Here is a 24,700-nt window from a genome sequence, read left to right as displayed (position 1 = left end):
TGCCTCTGAATAAATAATCATTTTGATCATTATATACGTTTGAGTCTCTTACTGGGGTAATAAAGAGTGCCGGTATTTTAGAATCATTCTGAAATTTCACCTGAAAGCCAAATATCCCTAACTTTTTGTGAGTAAGTATATTTGAGGCCTTTCATTTTTCAACTTAATAGACCGTCACTTAACAATTAGGTGGGATTTACACAAATGCTGAGAATGAACATAGGAGACAGTTGGATATTATGCATACATTTTTTCAATATATCTGAACCTTCTCCAACATTTGTAGCATTGCAGTGTGGAATAATAACCCTGTAACATGTAAGTACTGTAGTGCTAGGCTGATTTTGGATAAGAAGCTGCTGCCATAAAAGTATCTTGGTGGGAATTTCACCTTTGCCACAGTTTTCTGCGGTAGGTTCACTAACAAGGGAGAGGCGCATCTGCACAATGATTAATCATGGACTGCTCCTCTGCAAGGAAATCTGTAAGAGCCCAAACTTTAATGACTCGCTGGACTTAGAATAGCTTCACAGCAGCTGCGCGCTGGGTACAAACTTAGTATGAGAAATACAGTGCAAGAGAGGGCAACATCAGACACTGACGGAGGTTACACTGTTTAAATCAGAGTTCAGCACTCAGGCCACAAAGCTCTATTACAGTTGCATAATGAAAGGAAGAAATATAAGATTAAGTAAAAGCCAAAAATGACTTTCTATTTGTGCTTTGCTTTTTTTTTTGCTGAATAGTTATACTAGAACTACTTCAAATAATGACTAGTAATTAAATTATCATACAGTATATATACATGGTCAAATTTTTAACCTCTTAAAGAACAGGCCATTTTGGCAAATAGAGAAACAGAAAAGGAAGTATTTTTCATCTTGGAGTTTCAGGTACCCTCTTTAGGCTTGCATCCATGCAGCAATATGGGGTCAAATTGTAGATTCTACACATACACGTACCCCTTTAAGATACACATACATTTACTGTTCATTCATTTAATTTTGAAAGGCACAAGCACACACTGCCCCCAAAAAAGAAAAATAAAAAAAACACCACACCATTCTGGCATTTATTTTTTCATTTATTCATCTCTGACCTAAAATAATTGTATATATTTATAGTATGTGTTGTGGTGATTGTAGATATATCAAATATGAAATGGTTATAGAGTTGGATATGTGATTTTTCAGTTACCTTTTATGCAAAAAAAGTTGTGCTTTTTTGTTAGTTTTGTGTTTGTTTTTTATTTTAACCCCTTAACGACTGCCGATACGCCTTTTAACTGCGCTAATTAAGAGTACTTCTTCCGATCCGCCGCTTTTTAACGGCGGTCGGGAAAAAGGGTATAGCGCCTCCCAGAGTTGGAAAATCTCTGGGATTTCAGCTACTGGGAGTAGCTGAGACCCTACGAGATCCCGATCAGGGTCGGTTTTTCCAGTCCCCATTCACATGATCGCCGTTACAAACCGTGTAACAGCGACAACGTGAAGGTTAATGCCGCGTTGGTAATAAAATGATTCTTCTCCCATCTGGCATGATCAAACATGTCAAATGGGAGATGAGTGTCCTCCCCCGGTCACCGGTGTGGCCAAAATATCCTCACCCCACCGGTCCCCGTTCCCCTTCCAACGATCTAAAATGGCCACCGCCGCACGAGGTGTGTCCCGCCGCATTCATCCTACTTCTTTGATTTCTGTGCCATCTGACATGGCAGATGGCACAGAAAGGTTCTCCCAGGTCACCCCCTGTCAGGCTGTCACCCCGGTCTCCCTCGTTACCTCCTGCAGCATCGGTCCCCTGTGTCCCTCCTTCTCCTTGTCTTCAGCGAAATGCTTGTCGAATGCGCTGAGCGCCTGTCAGCCGGCTCTCTGCATGCAGGGACACAGCTTGCTGCAGGTTCACACTGCTGTGCTGTGGACCTGGGGAGCATTCTGGGAAGCGTGAGTGCAGTATCACTGCACTCACACTCCTCACATGAAGTGCCTGTATTTCCAGAAAATGGTGGATACGTTCCCTGAGCGTATCCCCAAATACTGGAACACAGAGTCGTCTAGGGACCTCTAAAATGGATTACGGCGGACCAGATTTTTATTTTTTTTCAATAAATTGGTAAAAGAGGGAATGTGTTGGGGAGTGTTTTTTCAAATAATTTTTTTTGTTGTCCTTTTTTTTTTTAAAAAAATTATTGACTGGGTGTGTGATGTCAGATATCTGACATCACAGACCCCAGGGCTTGATCCAGGTGACATTACACAGCTGGTATCAACCCCATTTATTACCCCGTTTGCCACCGCACCAGGGCAACAGGATGAGCTGGGGAAAGCACCAGGATTGGCACATCTAATGGATGCGCCACTTCTGGGGCGGCTGCGGCCTGCTATTTTTAGGCTGGGAAGGGCAAATATCTATCTATGGACCTTCCCACCCTGAGAATACCAGACCACAGCTGTCCGCTTTACCTTAGCTGGTGATCTAATTTGGGGGGACCCCAATATTTTCTTTTTATTTTTTATTTATAGATAATTGTAAAAAAAAAAAAAAAAAGCCTGGGGACCCTCCAAATTGGATCACCAACCAAGGTGAAACTGCCAGCTGTAGTTTGCAGGCTGCAGCTATCTGCTTTACCCGAGCTGGCTATCAAAAATGGGGGGACCCCAATTTTTTTTTTTTAAATTATTTATTTTTTGGCTAAATACAAGTCTAGGCACCCTTTAGTGCCACATGAAAGTCACTAAAGGGTGCCAGGTTAGAATATGTAGGGGGGTGGGACATTATGTATGTGTTTAACATCTGTCTGTCCATCCATCCATCCTAGCTTTTTAGGCTGCGTGCCCGCAATTAGGGTTTCAATCGTTTTGGACGCTGTGTTTTCACTGCGTCCATAACGCTGCGTTGTACAGTAGAACTGCAGTGGGAGGATTTTTAGAAATCTTCTGCTCACGGTGCTTATTTTCTCCACAGCATAAACTGACATATGGTGCTGTAACATGTCAATTTATGCTGCGGAGACGAGAGTTCTCTGCGAAGAGAATAGAGCTAAATTCAACAGCAGCACGAACCTGGACCGTGGCCGTGGACATCACTCACATCTCCATTTTTTGGTGTTTAGGTACCTTAGGGGCCCTACAAATTCAACATGGTGCCCGCAATCTTTTTCAGCCAAATTTGCTTTCCAAAATTCAAATATTGCTCCTTCTGTTCTGAGCTCTCCCATTTGTCCAAACAGAGGTTTCTGACCACATGTGGGGTATCAGCGTGCGCACAAGAAATTGGGTAACAAATTTTGAGTTCCATTCTGTTGTGTTACTTCTTCAAAAAGTGTATAAATTGGCGCAAGAGCAACATTTTAGGTAAAATATATATTTTTTTTTCATTGCACATTGCTTTTGTTCTGGTAAGGCAAATAAAGGGTTAATAAACTTCTTGAATGTGGTTTTGAGTACTTTGAGGGGTGCAGTTTTAGAATGGGGGTCACTTTTGGGTATTTTCTGTCACTTTGGCCTCTCAAAGTCACTTCAAATGTGATGTGATCCCTAAAAAAATGGTTTTGTGAATTTTGTTGAAAAAATGGGAAATTGCTGATGAACTTCGAACCCTTTTAATTTCCTAACCCAAAAAAAGATTGTTTCAGAAATTGCGCTAATGTAAAGTAGAGATGTTGGAAATGTTATTTATTAACTATTTTGTGTGACATAACTCTCTGGTGTAAGGGCATAAAAATTAAAAGTTTGAAAATTGCAAAATGTTCATCAAATTTCTGATTTTTTCACAAATTAAAGCAAAACAAATCGTTCTAAATTTATAACTATCATGAAGTGCAATATGTCATGGAAAAACAATTTCAGAATCACTGGTATCCGTTGAAGTGTTCCAGAGTTATAACCTCATAAAGGGACACTGGTCAGAATTGCAAAAAATGGCCTGGGCATTCAGTACAAAACTGGCTTCGTCCTGAAGGGGTTAAGATTTTATTTATAATTTTAAGATTACAGGGGGCTGAAGTCAAATGCACGTCACATTTTTCAGATGTATCCTATGTGATGTACACCTAGCAGTCTAAAACCAATTTGTATGTATCACATAGGAGACACTGGGTGTGAGCAGACTGAGCTAACTCCGTTCCCAAAGAATGTACGGATGCTGGCATTGGCCTTTGCCACGCGTAATCCGCCATTGTGTGTGCACGCTCTACAGCAAAATGAAAGGGCCTGTAACAAAAAAAATGGTCTGGTGACACAAGCACTGTGACTATCAGGAATCTGCCAGAGAGCTGAGCCAAATGGTATTGTGGCCCATAAATGCCCTGCGGGCCTGATGTTCTTGACCCCTAATCTAGTATCACATCAGTGTGCGGAAAGGGGGTAATACAAAAACACAAGTATCTTTGATTTTATTTGAAATATTGATGTATTTTATATACCGTATTTTTCGGACTATAAGACGCACCGGACTATAAGACGCACCCTGGTTTTAGAGGAGGAAAATAGGAAAATAAAACTTTAAGCAAAAAAATGTGGTCATGACACACTGTTATGGGGCGAGGATCTGCTGCTGACACTGTTATGGGGGTAATGTCCCCAAATTCTCTACTAAGGTACCCCATCCTGGTAATGATCCTCCTGCCTTGTATATGATCCTGCTATAAACCCCCATCCTGCTCATATACCCCCATCCTGCTTATATACCATCATCCTGCTCATATTCCCCCATCCTGTTCATATAACCCATCCTGTTCATATACCCCCATCCTGTTCATATACCCCCATCCTGTTCATATTTCCCCATCCTGCTCATATACTCCCATCCTGTTCATATACCCCCATCCATCCTGCTCATATACCCCCATCCTGTTCATATACTCCCATCCTGTTCATATACCCCCATCCATCCTGCTCATATACTCCCATCCTGTTCATATACTCCCATCCTGTTCATATACCCCCAGCCATCCTGCTCATATACTCCCATCCTGTTCATATACTCCCATCCTGTTCATATACCCCCATCCATCCTGCTCATATACCCCCCATCCATCCTGCTCATATACCCCCATCCTGTTCATATACTTCCATCCTGTTCATATACCCCCCATCCCTCCTGCTCATATACTCCCATCCTGCTATATGCCCCCATTGTGCTCATATACCATCCTGATCATATACCCCCATCCTGTTCATATACCCCCCATCCCTCCTGCTCATATACTCCCATCCTGCTATATGCGCCCATCGTGCTCAGATACCATCCTGTTCATATACCCCCATCCTGTTCATATTTCCCCATCCTGCTCATATACTCCCATCCTGTTCATATACTCCCATCCTGTTCATATACCCCCATCCTGTTCATATACCCCCCATCCATCCTGCTCATATACCCCCATCCTGTTCATATACCCCCATCCTGTTCATATACTTCCATCCTGTTCATATACCCCCCATCCCTCCTGCTCATATACTCCCATCCTGCTATATGCCCCCATCGTGCTCATATACCATCCTGTTCATATACCCCCATCCTGTTCATATACCCCCATCCTGTTCATATACCCCCCATCCCTCCTGCTCATATACTCCCATCCTGTTCATATACCCCCATCCTGTTCATATACCCCCCATCCCTCCTGCTCATATACTCCCATCCTGTTCATATACCCCCAGCCTGTTCATATACCCCCCATCCCTCCTGCTCATATACTCCCATTCTGCTATATGCCCCCATCGTGCTCATATACCATCCTGTTCATATACCCCCATCCTGTTCATATACCCCCCCATCCCTCCTGCTCATATACTCCCATCCTGCTATATGCCCCCATCGTGCTCATATACCATCCTGGTATATGGCCTGTATCCAATAGCACAGAGAAAAAAAAACAAACGTTTATACTCACCTTTTCCTCACTCCCTGCAGCCGATCATCTTCCTCTCTGCACCACTGACATGTGTGTGTGTGTGTGTGTGTGTGTGTGTGTGTGTGTGTGTGTGTGTGTGGAGCCGTTCCCCTGCAGCACGCGATGTCTTCCTGTCTGTGCCGATCAGCTGACCAGCACAGATCAGCTGACCGGCACAGACAGGAAGACATCGCGTGCAGCAGGGGGACGGCTCCACACACGGGGACGGGTGAGTACACTGATTCACTGCACCCCGCGCTGATGATGGCGCGCGGGGGGCAGTGAATACAGCCGCACATGATCACTCCAGGCTGTAATTGCCAGGGGTGATCATGCGGACCGGCTCTTTACTATGCGCGCGTCCTCGCTCGTCCTCCCGCCCACCTGTCAGCGCCGGCTTCTGCGCTGAGAAATGGGCGGGAGGATGGGCGTGCATATGTAATGAGCGGGCACACGTGGTCACAGCAGGCTGCTACAGCCTGCTCGTGCCCCCGATGACCCGCTCCACCGCAGCACCTCATTCCCCGCAGCCACAGTCAGACCATAAGACGCACCCCCAACTTTCCCCCAACATTTGGGGGAAAAAAAGTGCGTCTTATGGTCCGAAAAATACTGTATTTTTTTTTACAATCAAGGCTTTTTTTTTCTATAAAAGGTATTCCCTCAACATCTTCTGCCGGAGCTCACTGTTCCCATGCCTTCTGGTTTCCTACTTTCTGAGGTTAGGTGTGTTGACTAAGAATTCAGATCAGTAGCAGTGACACTGGTCCAAACAGCTTGTTCTCGGATACTACAGCTTTACCTCCGCAGCATCAGCGGAGCGTAGGAACACTGAAGCTGGTTGGATTCAGTGAGTATAAGCTCTGTTAAAAGACTTGTTAGAAAGCTGACCACAATCTTTCTATGACTTGCTGTACTCCTCATATCTTCTCTTTCTTCTCCATACAGTATAACAGGCTGTGTAAGCTGGCACCTCACTGTGTTAAGGGTGCTTTACACGCTGCAACATAGTTACCGATATCGCTAGCGTGCGTGCCCACCCCCATCGGTTGTGCGTCATGGGCAAATCGCTGCCCATGGCGCACAACATCGCTAGGAACTGTCACACATACCTACCTGCCAAGTGACGTTGCTGTGACCGGCAAACCGCCTCCTTTCTAAGGGGGCGGTTCGTTTGGCGTCATAGCGACGTCACTAAACGGCCGCCCAATAGAAGCTGAGGGGCAGAGATGAGCAGGACGAACATCCCGCCCACCTCCTTCCTTCCTCATTCTGGGCGGCTGCAGGGATGGTAATGTTCCTCGTTCCTGCGGTGTCACACATAGCGATTTGTGCTGTCGCAGGAACGACGAACAACATCGTACCTGCCACAGCAACGATATTTGGGAATAGAGCAGCGTGTCAACGAGCAACGATATGGTGAGTATTATCGCTCGTTAAAGGTCGCTCCTGCGTGTCACACGCAACAACGTCGCTAAAGAGGCCGGATGTGCGTCACAAATTCCGTGACCACAACGACATCTCTTTAGCGATGTCGTTGCGTGTAAAGCGGCCTTTAGGCTGCTTTCACACTTGTGTTGTTTGGCATCCGTTGTAATCCGCCGCCTTGAAGAATTACGGTAACCGTTGCAGGAGTCAGTTTATTCCTCATAGACTTCTATTAAGGGCGGATTGCAACTGAAGGTCTTGTATCCGCCCTGCAGCGCATCAGTCGTTTAGTGACCGAGCGTCGGGCGGGAGGAATGCGGAATGTAACGTTTTTTTGTTGCTGTAAAAAAACGCACTCCACAGGATTCCGTCAGGATCCGTTAAGAGGGATAAGGAATGTCTATGGTGCTGGATTCCGTCGTCATGCGTCTAGCAACGGATTCCAGTGCAGGATTCCGTCAAGTTCTACTGAGCATACCCAGCATGTCTGTCTTTCAGTCTGTCTCTCTCTCTCCTTTCCCGGCAAAAGAAAACATAAAAAAAAAAATCACAAACGCAAAACGTTATTTCACAGGACTCTGTCACATCCGTCACACAACGCACTGTGACTGATGCCACACAACGCGTGAATGAAAGCAGCCTTAATGGTCTTCTTTGTCTGGAGCAAGGCCCGAGTTAGGCTGAGTTCACATGTCCTGTAATCATCAACTAGAATGGATCTTGAAGAGATCCGTTGGCAAAATGATTTCTGCTGGATCCGTTTTTTAACATGGCAGGAAGGCTATTCATCTTTCATTTGAAACGGATCCTGCAGATCAATGTAAAAAAAAAGCGAATATGGCTGACATCATTTATGAAACAACAGATAAAAAAAAAGTTGTGTTTGTACAACTTTTTCACCAACGAATCTCTGCAGGATCCATTCTAACAAATGATTAAAGGACATGTGAACTCAGACTTAGGCCGGTTTCACACCTGCGTTCAGCGCAATCCGCCGCTATGGAGAATAGCGCAGTCCATTAACGCACTGCGCTATTCTCCATAGACTTGTATGGACAACGCACTGTAACACAAGTGTCTGCGTTGCATCCGCTGCACGACGCAGCGTCGTTATTTTGACGCTGCGTCGGGCGGAAGGAACGCTGCATGTAGAGTTTTTTGTGTCGTTAAAATAGCGCACCTTGACGGATTCTGTTGGAATCCGCCACGGTGTCTAATGATTGTCTTTGGTAGCATAAGGTCCCCCTAATTTTGATACCAGCCAAGGTAAAGTCACACGGCTGAAGGCTGGTATTCTCAGGATGGGGAGCCCCACATTATGGGGAGCCCCCCAGCCTAACAATATCAGCCAGCAGCCACCCAGAATTGCCGCATCCATTAGATGCGACAGTCCCGGGACTCTACCCGGCTCATCCCGAATTGCCCTGGTGCGGTGGCAATCGAGGTAATAAGGAGTTAATGGCAGCCCATAGCTGCCACTAAGTCCTAGGTTAATCATTGCAGGAGTCTATGAGACACATTCCATGATTAACCTGTAAGTGAAAGTAAATAAACACATACACCCGAAAAAAATCCTTTATTTGGAATAAAAGACAAAAAAAACACCCTCTTTCACCACTTTATTAAAATCCCCAAATACCCCTCCAGGTCCGGCGTAATCCACACGAGGTCCAGCAACGCATCCAGCTCTGCTACATGAAGTTGACAGGAGCGACCGTAGAACACCGCCGCTCCTGTGAGCTCCACGCACCAACTGAAGTGAATCGCGCTGTCAGCGGGGACATCACTGAGGTAATGCCTGCGTGTGCGGTGATGATGTGGGCGGTAGTGTTGGGATGTGTGCGGTGATGATGTGGGCAGTAGTGTTGGGATGTGTGCGGTGATGATGTGGGCGGTAGTGTCGGGATGTGTGCGTGATGATAAAGGCTCTCTCTCGGCTAGAAAACTTAACGCTACGCGTTATTTCACTGGAATCCGTCGCCTTTATTATCACACTATTTGCAAGGCATCCGTCACATGCGTCACACAACGCATTGTGATGGATGACGTTCAACGCAAGTGTGAAACCGGCCTAAAGTTGTTTTTACTTACAGCGGATGACAAGTTGTTCAGGACGCGGGGCAAGGGGATGAAGTGTCTCAAAAGTGGAGAAAGAAGCAGAGCTCGCATAACAGATATCACATACAGAAGTTTCATATGTTCTCATGTACTATTGATTTATGGAATGCTTGTTAACAGCAGAGTTCCCTTTTAAATAGTTGGGGATAACCCCTTTACATTAGGGAATCTGCAGCTGAGTCAAAAAAGAGAGCTGCAATGTAGAATGACTCCCAACTCCATGTGTCACAACGTATCCATGTCCTCAACTTTCCTCATTATTAGAGATGGTAATAAATGGAGGAAATCTAATCATAAAGGGTAATCAAAATCTTTTCAGACATAATATATAAAATATATTTCTTTATTCTTAATAGAAGTATGATTGGCCTTGTTAATTACGCAGCATGTTTTTTTCTATTAATATTCTTCTAGAAATGACCAAACCTGCTTTAGTATTGCCCTTTGTGTTACAGATGACACATCCATACTTAAGAGAATTGATAATGAGCATCACTTTGCTCATTACAGATATTATTCCCACTTGTTTCTTGACCTCAGCACTGCATGTGACATGGACGGCGGTTTGATTTTATGTGGACATCTGTGGTCTTCATATAACCTCAGTTACGGGTCAAGCTCCCATAATTGGTTATGCCTGGTCCTCACAGAAGACAGTTTTTCTCGCTATATATTTGCTGCCTTCAGGATCCAGTCGAAAGGTCTAATTTGGCCATTATTTCATAGATTACATAAAATTGTCATTATCTTTTGTTGTGGAGCATAAACATGTATTGAAAGCTGGATGGACATCTCCTGCTACTATTCTTTCAATCCACTGTTTTATGTCACATATTAGTAAGCAGTAAGTATGACAATCCAACTGGGTTATTTTTCAGGAAAAAAGATTATTCTGTGCAGATCTAAGAGAGGTCAGATAAAAACAAAATATACCATACTTATTTATTCATTGCCTATTTACTTAAAGGGAACCTGTCAGATGAAATATGCACCCAGAACCACGAGCAGTTCTGGGTGCATATTGCTCATCCCTGCCTAACCGTCCTTGTATACACTAGCATAGTGTAAAGGGATAAAGAAAAAGGGATCTTTAAGATAAAAGATCTTTAGAAATACTCTTTCTAAAGAGCTTTTATCTTATGCTAATGAGCGCAGGGACTAGTCCCAAGGGTGTTCTATCCCCGACTAGTCCGCCCTCTTAGCATGTTAGCATGCCCACAGGGGTGTACTAACATGCTATTCAATGCAGAATCACCAGCAGTGATGCGTGTACCTGTGTTTGCTTTGAACGCTCTTCTGAATGCCAGACACTTCCAGTCATTCGCAGTAGACCTCTCTGAAGCTGGGACGAGTACACCCGGCTTCATACTGCGCATGAACGGAAATGCCTGGCATTCAGAAGTGTGGTCACAGTGAACACAGATATGCGCGTCACCCCTGGTAATGCTGAATTTAATAGCATGATAGTACTCCCCCGTGGGCATGCTGCCATGCTAAGAGGGCGGACTAGTCAAAAGGATATAACACCCTTGGGTCTAGTCCCCCCGCTCATTAGCATAAGATAAAAGATCTTTAAAAATACTTTTTCTAAAGATCTCTTTATCTATGCTAGTGTATACAGGGACGATTAGGCAGGGATTAGCAATATGCACCCAGAACTGCTCGCGGTTCTGAGTGCATATTTCACTTGACAGGTTCCCTTTAACTTTCTGTCTTTTTTATGAACATTATTGTTTATGTTTTTTTGTGTACATAAAACACAAGGTTTGATACAGTTTTAGTAGTTTCTACAGGTGGGTGGGAAGGGGCATATCAGGATGCCTGCTGCCGCCATCGGGACCGAAGTCAGCTGATTGGCGGGGGTGCGGCATGTCGGACCCCGGCCAATTAGACATTGACAAGGATAGGCTATCAATGTCAAAATAGTGGACAACCCCTTTAAAGGTATCTTCACTCCATTGTTATGAGGCAGAAAAATCTGACATTCTTCAAGAATCCACATCAGGAATCAGGGTTTTTTTTTTTTTTATTTGAAGCCATATTTTACCAAAGTGTTTTTTCCTCACATTTTTGGACATAGCTGTGGTAAGTGTGGAGCAGAATCAAGTGCTTTTTCTCTGCAGCGAGGGTTTCATAATAACGTTGTGAAAAAAAATCCATACAACATAGCTGTATGAACAGCAAAGTGGATTATTTATTGAAATTAATAGGAAAAACATTCAAAGCGTATAGGAAGTGGTTTGTGATGTAGATTTTGTAGTTGGTTAACTTGATAAAAAATTAACAATAACTCCTTTTAACCCCTTCATGGCATTTGCCTTATGTATACATCATGGTTGGATAGGGGTTCCCGACCAATGACATATTGGTATGTCATGGCAATTACGTAGGGCACAGGAGTTGTGCCAGCACAAGTGCCGAGGGGAGCTCAGCGTAAGCTGTTAAACCCCCTAAATGCTACGATCAATAGCAATCACAGCATTTAAGAGGCTGGGAGAAAAAGTGCAGTCCCTCTCCTACGCGATCGGCACCCAAGCAATGTAATTGCGGGCTGATGATCGTTGCCATGGCAACCCAAGGTCAATGACCTCAGGGTTTGCTGGCTACAGTGGCCTGTTAGACTATGAAAGGAGCATAGTTTGAGAGGTGTTCAGTCAGTGTTACACTGACCGGTGCAATGTATTGCATATGCATATTGCAAATGCGTTATACCAGTGATCAGACTAATAAATAAAAGTTAAAGTTCCATAGAATAGCATGCGAGGCGTTTAAGTCTCCTCATACAGGCAGCCAGACCTGGTGTATCACTCTCCATAAGGAGAAAACTTCCCCCCTAGATCTCAGCCTTAGCCTCTCACCTAGCTAAACCACATCTCATACTTTGCACTGACGAGGTACAATACCCCGAATCATGGTGTCTGCAAATTGAGATTCTGGTTTGGCTTATATATCCTAAGTCATATAGCAAACCTTGTTTAAAGGATCAATATTGACTTTACGGATTGCTACTTCCAATAGGTGGCACTAGAGTTCAAGTCCTCTTCCTCTCTGAAGAGGCAATAGGTATACTTAAGGTTCAATAGAAGGACTAATTAAAAAAAAAAAAGTTAAAAAAAAATGTAGAAATATTTAAAAAAAATTACAAAATAAAGAACAAAAAAAATGAAAGCATTTTATACCAATAAATACATATAAATTGAACAAAGGACCGGCACTCCAAATCTTCTGGAATTTTTTAGAATTTATTCCCCATAAGTATACAGGTGTAAATAATTACGCATTTGAGCTAATAGTGAGCCTATTTCACATCATAGATGTGAAAAAGGCTCACTATTAGCCAAAACGCGTAATTATTTACGCCTGTATACTTATGGAGAATAAAATCTAAAAAATTCCAGAAGATTTGCAGTGCCGGTCCTCAAGTTATATTGTGGATGCCTTCCTCGGACACGTGCACCTTGAATTGTGTGCTGCCTGGAACACTTGTTTCTGCATTTTCTCAATAAATACATATATTAATGTAAAAACATTTATAAACAAAAAAAATACACATTTGGTATTAACGCATCTAGAGTAACCACACCTACATAACAGTCAAGATATTTAACCCCTTCAATGAACACCGTTAAAAAAAAAAAAAGCTAAGCTTTTTCATCATACGACCGAAAAAAAGTGAATAGCTGGCGCGGTTAGCCTGGAGACAGGCGAAATGAGTAAAATTTTCCTTGTTATAGTGAACATACCTCTATGGCAGAACCGTTATTTTCCATCTCTGGTATCTCACCCATCCTCTTCATTTCCACTCAAAACTACGTTTGACTTGGCGACCCTTATTGCCAGAATATACTGTTATCTTTCGATCAGTTAAGAAATAAGTATGATGTAAAGAGATCACCATTTTCTAGATATCTTCAATTGCATTCATAAAATGTAGTGGTGACCATATCTACTTTCCAACTGATAGATATTCTTAAGTCATAAGTACTAAAAGATCTCATATCAGCCCTGTGCACATACATGTTATTAATAAATATTGGTTCCACTTCACTGTAGGTGAAATACAAGTAGGAGCTCCTTATTCCCACTATTGGGGGGGATGATTGGAAGGAGGTCTTGAAATCTCCTTTTATGTCTCCCCTTCAGTTCACAATAAAATTACTCAATTAAACATTCACGTTAACCTCCCCTCAGGGGTAGTCTCGCAGCTGCGGGGAGCCTTTGATCTTCAATGGTACTCAAATTGTCAGCCGATGTGAGCTCCTTATTCAAGTTGAACTTTACTCCTCTTCTCCAAAAAGTTAAAGAAGATTGTAAAACCTGGTCAAAAGGCACATTTACGTGGTTTGGACGGTCCGCGATCCTTAAGATGAATATCTTCCCAAGATTGTTGTACCTCCTTCAGACCTTGCCCATCGGGATCCCCAAGCCCTTCTTTAGAGAAGTCTCTTCCATGCAAACGCGATTCCTGTGGGCAAACAAGCCGGCGAGATTGGAGCGGTCGCTGTTGTGTAGACCTAGAACCCGGGATGGGCTGGGTCTCCCGGATCTCAAGGCATACTACGTAGCCACTCACTTAGAGTGGTGGAGACTGGTGCAGGCACTCTAACGCCAAACCCTGGGTGTCGGTGGAGCAGAGCTTCATGGATATTCCACTGGCGGCGCTTCCATGGGTGATTTCCCCAACGGGCACAGAACTCAAGACTCATCCCACGATTGGCGCCATGCTATCTTGTTGTTCTCAAGAGGTGGTCCGGAGATCCCTAATTCCTTTACCCTCTCCCCCTTCCCCGATCGTTGGCTCCGAAGATTTCTCTCTGGGTCTCTCTGACCCGGTGTTCCGCCTGTGGATTTCTCGAAATAGATTCCGCGCCCACCAAATTGGAGTTGGGGGGCATTGGCCAACGACGGAGGAACTTCGGAATTACCGGGTCTGAGCTGGTGGCGTTCTATGCAGCTTCGACATTTTCTCTGTTCTCTACCAGACTATAGTCAGTATGACAGACCCCTCACCGAATTTGAGAAGTTATGCATGGAGGGGGGGGGGTCCTTAGACATTCATTGGCCATCTCACATACCATGCTAAACAATTCCACGGATCTGCCTCCTCCTAGGTTCCTCTTGCAGTGGGAGTCGGACCTGGGCCTCGCTCTTTCGGCCACGCAGAGAAACAAGGTGATGTCACTCGCTCACAAAACATCTATTAGTTCGAAACTTCAAGAAGCCAACTACAAATGCATCTCCCGGTGGTATAGGGTCCCAACAAAACTCCACAGGATGTTCCCAGCAGTAGACTCGAGTTGTTGGAGATGTGGTACAGGGGAGGGAGACTTCTTACATATATTTTGAGAGTGCCAAGTGTTACAGCAGTTTTGGGAGGGGGTACGGGGAGTGATCAGGCATGTGTCTGGATACACGCAGACCCTGGGCCTGGAACTCTTCCTGCTCCAATTATCTGAGTCCTCTGTCCGTGCATACAAAGGGTCTCTGTTAAGCTTTCTGGTGATGGCCGCCAGGTCGTGCATCCCTCTGAGGTGGAGATCCTCTTCCCCACCGACATTGTCAATGTGGGCAAACAGGGTGAATGAACTGTTGTACATGGAGGACCTTATGGCGTCTCTCCAAGACAGATATGAGGCCTTTCACAAGACATGGTTTTCCTGGATCGAGTTTAAATACTCTAATGACTACGGTACATGGATACCCCCTGATTGAGGGGGGGCCTACTGATGCCGTGGGACGGAGGTGTTCTGAGAAGGTGGATCCCTGCTTTGTGTCCGTTCGTGTCCCAGTGTCTCCCTCTTCCCTCACCTTTTTTCTATTTTTGTATTCCCCCCATCCGTCACTTGTCTAATCTTTCTTCTCTTACTCGATTCTTTCTTCTCTTATTCTCAATTTACCTTGGTATTCCAGTATTACAAAAAATTTCTGATAAACATGGAAGAGTCAAAGTGTTGAAATTTTCATGTGTCACAGTTAGTCTGTTATAAAAATGTCATACAATGGATGTGAAATGTATAGTAATTGACTCAGTTTGGAATGATTCCATGTTTATGGTTAAATAAAGAATTTAAAAAATATATATATATATGTGTACCTGAGCAGCTCCATATACAGTATATAATATATATCTATATACACCTTTTGAAGAATAGGGGTGAAGCTTAATTTTTTGAGAAACACGGGTCGGGGTAAGTTTACCCCCCCAAAAAAGGCAGAAACCCAAGAGAGTCACATTTACCAGACCCCGGACATCTGTGTCATTCTCAGGTTCTTCTGTGATACACAGCAGGTGCTCCCAAAAGGTCCTCATGTGTTCCACAGAGGTCCTCACCTGCTTCCGGCCAGCATCCCTTCACTCTCACACACCACACACACACATCCAATCGCTGCAACATCACACATACATCCGAACATGCCGTGCTTCTTGCAGCCGCAGGGGGACTGGGACATTGTGGAATGTGAGGACCTGTGGTAGAACACACCAAGGACCTGCAGTGGAACGCATCGCGGAGCTGTGGTGGAACGCATTGAGGAGCAGGTCCTTGATGCATTCCACGGCATCCAAAGTCTCCCTGCCGGTCGGAACCAGCGCTGTTTTCATCAGATGTTTGTGTGTGTGATGTTACTGGGATCAGATGTGTTTGAGAGTGGAGGAATACTGGACCCGATGTGTGGGTGAGAGCGGAACGGCGACGGACCTGACAATGACACAGATCACGGTGGGAGATGCTATCAACTGTCGGCACCTGTAGCTGTTCGGGGTCTGCTGAGTGTGACTGTGGGGTCTGTCTTCTCGCTGTTGGGGATGTCTACTTTCTTTAATAAAGTGTTCTGCTGTATTCTTTAACTTTTTTAGCTGCATAGACAATTCATTATTGAATCACAACTTGGGCTTATTTTCTGGGAAACACGGTATTACTGTAGTGTAACACATTTAATAAAATACAAAAAAAAAATGAGATGTAAATTAAAATGCTATTACTAAAAACGTTATTTTGTCCCACAGAAAACAAGCCCCCACTACGCTCAGTCAGGTGAAAAATAAAAAAGCTATAGCTCTTCAAGTAGAGCAATGCAAAAATAATTCTTTTTTCTACAAAATTATTTTTATTGTGTTAAAGCGGCAGAACATAAAAAAAATTAAATAATTGTGGCATCAGTGTAAAAAAAACAAAAACAATTCCTGAATTGCTGTTTCATGTCCATTCTGTCTCCCAAAAATCAAAATAGAAAATGATCTAAAAACATTATGGGCCATAAAAACAGCATTTCATCTCGCAAAAAATAAGCCCTGACAGCTGAAAGATAGAAAAATTATGGCTCTCAAAATATAGTGATGTAAAAACTTTTCTTTCTAATGAAAGCGTTTTTTAGTGTGGGATAGTAACATATCTATATATATATATATATAAAAGATATAAATCTGATATTGCTGTAATCACACTGACCCAAGGAATAAAGCTGTCTTATCACTTTAAACGCTTGATGAACTGTGTAAAAATTAAATTATTTTTTCTTCATCGTCCAATAGTATAACATTCTGTGGTGTCAATAAGATCACTGCTCCCAAGATGAAATCATTGAGGTGTGTACTTTGTAAAGTGGGCTCACTTATAGAGGTTTTTTGTTTTCTAGCAGCTCAAGGGCTCTGCCAATTTGACAAGGCACCCTAAACCATTTCAGCAAAATCTGCACACCAGTATGGCGCTCCTTCCCTTCCTAGCTTTGCATTGAAAGTAGATATATGGGGTGTCGGCGTATTGAGGAAAAACTGCACAACAAATTATATGGTCCATTTTCTCTTAATATCCTTGTGAAAATGAAAAATTTGCAGAAAATGCAACATTTTTGTGGTAAATATGTGATTTATTTTCACGGTTGAATATTATAAAATACTGTGAAGCATCTGCGGACTCAAGGTGCTTACCACACCTCTAGATATAATTCAGTAGGTATACACAGAGGGGCATACAACGGTGGTGTCTTGCACTTGTACCAATAAATATATATTTTCAAATTGCATCGGATGTCTGATCGCTTCCTTTTTCTGTTGTTTTTGTACGCTGTGCGATTTATCCATGGTCCCTATGTACCACGCACCACTAATATAATATATATTGAGTGTAAATTGGTTATATCATGATGGTGGAGTGGATGTTAAAAAGTATAATCATAATTCAGTAGGTGTATAGTTTCCAAAATGAGATCACATGTTGGGGGGGGGGTTTCCGCTGTTTAGGCACATCAGGGGCTCTGCAAATGCGACATGGCATCCGTTGTCTATTCCAGCCAATTTTGGGCTCCTAAAGTTAAATGGTGCTCATTCCCTTCTGAGCCCTGCTGTGTGCCTAAACAGTATTTTTCCGCCAAATACAGGGTATCGCTGTATTGAGGAGAAATTGCACAAGAAATTGTACAGTCCCTTGGGAAAATGCAAAATTAAGCAATATTTTTGTGGGAAAAAGGGTAAAATTTTCATTTTTTTCCTTCCACATTCCTTTAATTACTGTGAAGCACCTATAGGGTTAATAAACTTGTTGAAATGTTCTTTTGAGCAGTTTGAGGGGTGCAGGTTTTAAATTGGTGTCACTTTTGGGTATGTTATGTCCCATCAACCTTTCAAAGTCACTTCAAAAGTGATGAGGTTCCTAAACAAATGGTTTTGTAAATGTTGTTAGAAAATTAGAAAAAACTTTTAAACCTAAATCCCCCTCCCCAAAAAAATGTATTTTTCAAAAATGGTGCTGATGTAAAGTAGACATGTGGTGAATGTTATTTACTATTTTGCGTGATATAACTATCTGATTTAAGGACATAAAAATTACAAACTTTAAAATTTGTAAATTTTTTGATATTTCCATAAATAAATGCAATTCATATTGACCAAACTTTACCACTAACATGAAGTACAAGGTGTCACGAAAAAAAAACAAACAATCTCAGAATCACTGGAATATATTGAAGAGTTCCAGAATTATTACCACAAAGTCACAGTGGTCAGAAATGAAAACATTTGCTTGGTCAGGAAGGTGAAAACAGGCTCAAGGTGATGGGGTTAAGTGATCTAAACGAATATCAGGCCTCGCTCACACAAGCGTATAAATTGGACAAATGAAATGCAAGAAAATCTCTCATTGCACGCAGACCAATGTTAGTCAATGCGGTAGAGCAGATCTGAGATTTTTTTTTGTCATCTGTATTCAGTATGAGAAAAATCTCATATTGCGAGTGGATGCGTAAATTGGACAAGACTAGCCAATGCAAGTTTTTGGTTGCGACAAAAAACGGATGTCATACGGATGACAAGCGAGAAAATGATAGCACTCTCTCATTGCACTCACATGACATATAGAATACCAAACGGATTGGTTACTCTCCTGGATGAAAATCACTCCAAGCTTTCATCCATTCGTAGGACCCCGGGCCTTAGCAACAACAATTTATAGCAAGACATCCAGATAAAGACATGCTTAGGTTTCAATCCTACCTGGCAATGATGACCTCCCTTGAGGAGATTGATCACTTTTTGGGACATCTTTAGAAGTGAAGGGTGATTGTCTAAATTTATCTTCTGAAAAAAATGGGCTAAAAAGTAAAAAATCTAATTAGTGCACAAATAACTGGCAAGTTGTAACAATTGTATAGATGTCTAATGTCGAATTACTGCTGTATTTTTAGTTATGGAAATCATTAAGTATATATCACAGTAAATATTTTCTTTATTTTACGTTTATAGGACGGTAAACTGCGTATTAGTGCTTAAATCAGAAACCGGACATACAGTAGCTAAACTAAACACACCTAAAAGCTGGCGAGTTACCCCAGTGAAGCCACTTCAGGAGAACGCCAGTGGTCGTGTTCCTGGGGTGCCAACATTATGGCGGCTCCACTGACAGTGCCTTTCATGTTATACTGTTAGGCCAGGGCCACACAGGGATCTACTGCGATCCTCGTATGATACTCGGCTCACGCTGGCAGCACAGCAGGAGCCGAGTGTCATGCGATTGTCACTGCGACTGAGGTCCGATCATGCGATCAGACCACAGCTGCGGGGGGCGGGCCGGCACGAGGAGGGGCGGGCTGGCACGAGGAGGGGCGGGCCAGCGCTGAGGAGGGGAGGGATTTATCTCCCTCTCTCCTCCGTTGCCGGCCATTGCCATTCTTGCTCTGCAATCGCAGTACACCGGTGTACTGCAAGTGAAGTGCGATTTTTCTCTCGCCCCATAGACTTGAATGGGTGCGAGAGAAACAAGACTAGCATTACAATTGCAGCATGTTGCGATTGTTTTCTCGGTTTGATCAAATAATCGCTCATGGGTGCTGGCACATAGGCTAATATTGGATCCGAGTGGAATGCGATAAAACATTGCATTCCACTCGCTCCGATTTTCATGCCGTGTGGCTTAGGCCTTAAGTACAGAGAGCAGAACCTGAAGAATGAACAGGTCACTTCTTTTATGTGCTTCAGTGTTTCCAAATCCAGAAGTGTTTAAAAGAAGTGACATAAGATGGAACAGATACACAGCAATATGACTTTGTCTTTGCTGTGCACTATGTTCATCTTAAGTGGAGCTTTTACGTGCACATAAACTTAAGGTATGGTCCCATGGGTCATATCTGCTGTGGATTATATACAATGAAAAAACAGCAGCAGCAAAGAATAGTGAATTTCATTCAGGAACTGGCATATTTGCTGTACATTTTTCCTGTAGCAATTCATAAGGTGAAACTTCAGCATAAATTGATATCAAATCTGCACTGTCGGTCACTTTACGTTGCAGATTTTCTCTGCAGGGTGTGGATGAGATTTTGTAAAATCCCATCAAAAAAGCAGCTACTGTGATATGCAGCACACTTTCCACCCAGGTTATCTGCATGGGAAAGCCACTGCAAATCCACCGCATGTGTAGAACACCAAAGGCCACCTTTTCAATTAAATGTGTTTTTATATACAGCTCTGGCAAAAATTAAGAGACCACTGCAAAATTGTCAGTTTTTCTGATTTTTCTCTTTATAGGTATATTTTTGAGTAAAATATGAATTGTTCTTTTATTCTATAAACTACTGTTAACATGTCTCCGAATTTCCAAGCAATAAATTTTGTATTTATTTTCTAAAAATGAAATAACAAAAACAATGCATTGCTTTCAGACCACAAATAATGCAAAGAAAACAAGTTCATAATCATTTAGAAACAACAATACTAATGTTTTAACTCCGGAAGAGTTCAGAAATCAATATTTTGTGCAATAACCATGATTTTTAATCACAGCGTTCATGTGTCTTCGCATGTCTTCCACCAGTCTTTCAGACTTCTTTTGGATGACCTTATACCACTCCTGGTGCAAAAATGTAAGCAGTTCTTCTTTGTTTGATGGCTTGTGACTATACATCTTCCTCTCGATTATATTCCAGAGGTTTTCAATGGGGTTCAGGTCTGGTGATTGGGCTGGCATAACAGGGTTTTGATGTGGTGGTCCTTCATCCATACATTGCTTCACCTTGCTGTGTGGCATGGCACACTGTCCTGCTGGATAAACCAGTCCTCAGAATTGGGGAACATTGCCTGAGCAGAAGGAAGTAACTGTTTTTCCAGGATAATGTTGTATGCGGCTTGATTCATACGTCCTTCACAAAGTTTAATTCACTGAAGCATTCCCAGATCATCACGATCCTCCAAAAAATTTCACTATGAGTGCAAAACACTGGCTTGTACGCCAGGTGTGGGGCAAAGCTGAAAATTAGACTCATCAGAGAAGTGTACCTTACTCCAGTCCTCTATGGTCCAATCCTTATGTAATTTGCCAAACTTCAGCCTGGCTCTCCTTTGCTTCTCATTTATGAAAGGTGACTTGAGCCTTGACTCTAGGAGCCTGTTACGAACTGTTCTTGCCATGCACTTCACCCCAGCTGCCATTTGCCATTCCTTTTGAAGGTCACTTGATGTCATCCTGTGTTTGCTGAGCGACATTCAAATAAGATGACGGTCAGTTGAGAGTCGCTTTCGCCCTCTGCTGGTCTGTAGCTTTGTTGTCACGAATGTCTGCTGCTTGACCTTGTTGTAATGGACTGCCGTCTTAGAAATTTTAAGGATGGAGTTAACATGACACTCACTGTATCCCTCTGCTAGTAAATCCAGAATTGAACCCTTCTTTTCCTCACTCAAGACTTTTCTTTTAACCCCTTCAGCCCTGGGGCACTTTCCGTTTTTGCGTTTTTGGTTTTTGCTCCCCTTCTTCCGAGAGCCGTAACTTTTTTATTTTTCCGTCAATCTTGCCATATGAGGGCTTGTTTTTTGCGGGACAAGTTGTACTTTTAAATGAAACCATACGTTTTACCATATGGTGTACTGGAAAACAGCAAAAAAATTCCAAGTGTGGAAAAACTGCAAAAAAAGTGTGATGGCACAATAGTTTTTGGGATGTTTTATTCACGGTGTTCACTATATGGTAAAACTGATGTGTGGGTATGATGCCTGAGGTCGGTGCGAGTTTGTAGACACCAAACATGTATAGGATTACTTGTATCTAAGGGGTTAAAAAAAATTCACAAGCTTGTCCAATAAAAGTGGCGCACATATTGCGCCATTTTCCGAAACACGTAGCGTTCTCATTTTTCTGGATCTATGGCTTAGTGACGGCTTATTTTTTGCGTCTCGAGCTGTCGTTTCTAATGGTACCATTTTTGCGCAGATGCTACGTTTTGATCGCCTGTTATTGCATTTTGCGTAAAACTTGCGGCAACAAAAAAACCTAATTTTGGCATTTGGAATTTTTTTGCCACTACGCCGTTTACCAATCAGATTAATTGATTCTATATTTTGATAGATCGGGCATTTCTGAACGCGGCGATACCAAATGTGTGTATATTTATTTATTTTTTAACCCTTTAATTTTCAATGGGGTGAAAGGGGGGTGATTTGAACTTTTAATTTTTTTTTTTATTTTTTAAAACTTTTTTTTTTTTTTTTATTTTACTAGTCCCCCTAGGGGGCTATAGCGATCAGCAATCCGATCGCTCTTATCTATCTGCTGATCACAGCTATAAACAGCAAATTCAGTCACTTCCTGTTTCTCTCTGCTCTCGGCCGAGGGAAAACGAAAGTGAAACTTCATAGCTGCAGGCGTCATCACATGACCCTGTGCTACGATGGCAACCACCGAAAGTCATGTGATCACGCACGTGACTTCCGGTGGGGGCGGTGGTAAGTAAAAATCATGGCCGCGCGCATATAGATCTCGCTGCCAGACTTTGGCAGCGAGATTTAAGGGGTTAAATGTTGCGAGTGGAAGCGATTCCACTCGCAACATGCAGGCAAACATGTCAGCTGTTGAAAACAGCTGATATGTGTGCCAACCGCCGCCGCCTGCCTGCGGCAGGGGGCGGGGCTTAACGGGACACGCTCCATGACGGATATATCCGTCCATGGTCGTGAAGGGGTTAAACTCCTTTGGCATGGTTGAGTTATTTTTTCATTCCTATTACTTTTAGGATATTACTAGCACTTGTTTTGCCATCCAGCTTATCCTATTGCAAGAGGATTGTAAAGACCACGGCAGTGTTTTTTATACTTTCCCTCGATAAATAAGATTTGGTTCAGGTGACCACCTAAACAGAAACACATTAGGTAGAGGTGAGGTGAGGTGCATTCTGGTTGGAATTCAACTGACACTGGAACGGAATGGTTGTCACACATGATGATTTTCAAAAACTGTGCAGCGGTCTCTTAATTTTTGCCAGAGCTGTGTATGTGTGTACACATACACACACACACACACACACACACACACATTATATATATATATATATATATATATATATATATATATATATATATATATATATATATATATATACATACATATACACACATATACACACACGTATATATTTCTCCATCACAGAAGTATGTACATATCTCACATTTGTGTAAATATTTTATTTTATCTTTTCATGGGACAACACTGAAGATATGACACTTTGATACAATGTAAAGTAGTCAGTGTACAGCTTGTATGACAGTGTACATATGGTGTGCCCTCTAAATAAGTCAACATACAGCCATTAATGTCTAAACCGCTGACAACATAAGTGAGTACAACCCTAAGGCTATGTGTGCCCACGTGTGTGCGCTCTGCACCGCAGCGTTTTGTCACTGCATGTGCGCTTCAGAGCGCAGCTGAAGAGCTCCGTTCTTAAACTTTGGTGACTGCAGAATTTGTGCGCTCTGGATGCTGCCTCTCCCTATAGACAGCATGGAGACAGCATGCAAAGCGCAGAAAAGAAGTGACATGTTGCTTTTTAGAACGCAGCGATTTGGCAGCATACAAATCGCTGCGTTCTAAAACGCAACGTGGGAATGGATCATGCACAATCTTCATAGATTGTGCAGGGGACGCAGGACGCATGCAGTTATGCTGCAGTGCAATACACAGCGTAACTGCATGCAATACGCACACGTGGGCACACAGCCTAAGTGTAAATGGTCAAATTGTGCCCAATTAGTCATTTTCCCTCGCTGGCGTCATACGACTCATTATTGTTACAAGGTCTCAGGTGTGAATGGGGGCAGCTGTGTTAAATTTAGTGTCAACACGCACATACTCTCATATTGGTCACTGGAAGTTCGACATGGCACCTCATGGGAAAGAACTCTCTGAGGATCAGGAAAAATGAATTGTTGCTCTACATAAAGATGACCTATGTTATGAGAAGCTTGCCAACACCCTGAAACTGAGCTGCAGCACGGTGGTCAAGGCCATACAGCGGTTTAATAAGACCGGTTCCGCTCAGAACAGGCCTCACCATGGTCGACCGAAGAAGTTGAGCACATACTCAGCGTCATATGCAGAGGTTAAAGGGGTAGGGGTCAGCCTGTCAGTGCTCAGATGAAACGCCACACACTGCATCAAATTGGTCTGCACAGCTGTCATCCCAGGAGGAAGCCTCTTCTAAATATGATGCCTAAGAAAGCCTGCAAACAGTTTGCTAAAGACAAACAGACTAAGGACATAGATTACTACCATTTCCTGTGGTCTGATGAGACCAAGATAAACTGATTCGGTTCAGATGGTGTCAAGCGTGTGTAGAGGCAACCAAGTAAGGAGTACAAAGATAAGTGTTTCTTGCCTATAGTCAAGCATGGTGATGAGAGTGTCATGGTTTGGGGCTACATGAGTGCTGCCTGCTGTAGGGAGCAAAAGTTCATAGAGGGAACCATGAATGCCAACATGTACTGTAACATACTGAAGCAAAGCA

At 42.9% G+C, this 24,700-nt stretch overlaps 1 protein-coding gene across 3 annotated transcripts in view; it reads right to left on the bottom strand.

The window, feature by feature from the left end:
* The window catches only part of ZNF827 (zinc finger protein 827), a 331,734-nt gene that overhangs the window by 50,126 nt on the left and 256,908 nt on the right, over positions 1 to 24,700 (bottom strand). For all 3 annotated transcript variants that reach the window (XM_075348050.1, XM_075348055.1, XM_075348060.1), the window contains exon 8: positions 18,930 to 19,027. In XM_075348050.1, coding sequence (XP_075204165.1) covers positions 18,930 to 19,027 — 98 coding nt within the window. The remainder of the gene's footprint in view (positions 1 to 18,929; positions 19,028 to 24,700) is intronic.

This window comes from Anomaloglossus baeobatrachus, chromosome 1 (genome assembly GCF_048569485.1).
Source record: "Anomaloglossus baeobatrachus isolate aAnoBae1 chromosome 1, aAnoBae1.hap1, whole genome shotgun sequence".
Lineage (NCBI taxonomy): Eukaryota > Metazoa > Chordata > Amphibia > Anura > Aromobatidae > Anomaloglossus > Anomaloglossus baeobatrachus.
Note: the sequence above shows the minus strand (reverse complement) of the source record. Positions and strands in the feature narration are given on the sequence as shown.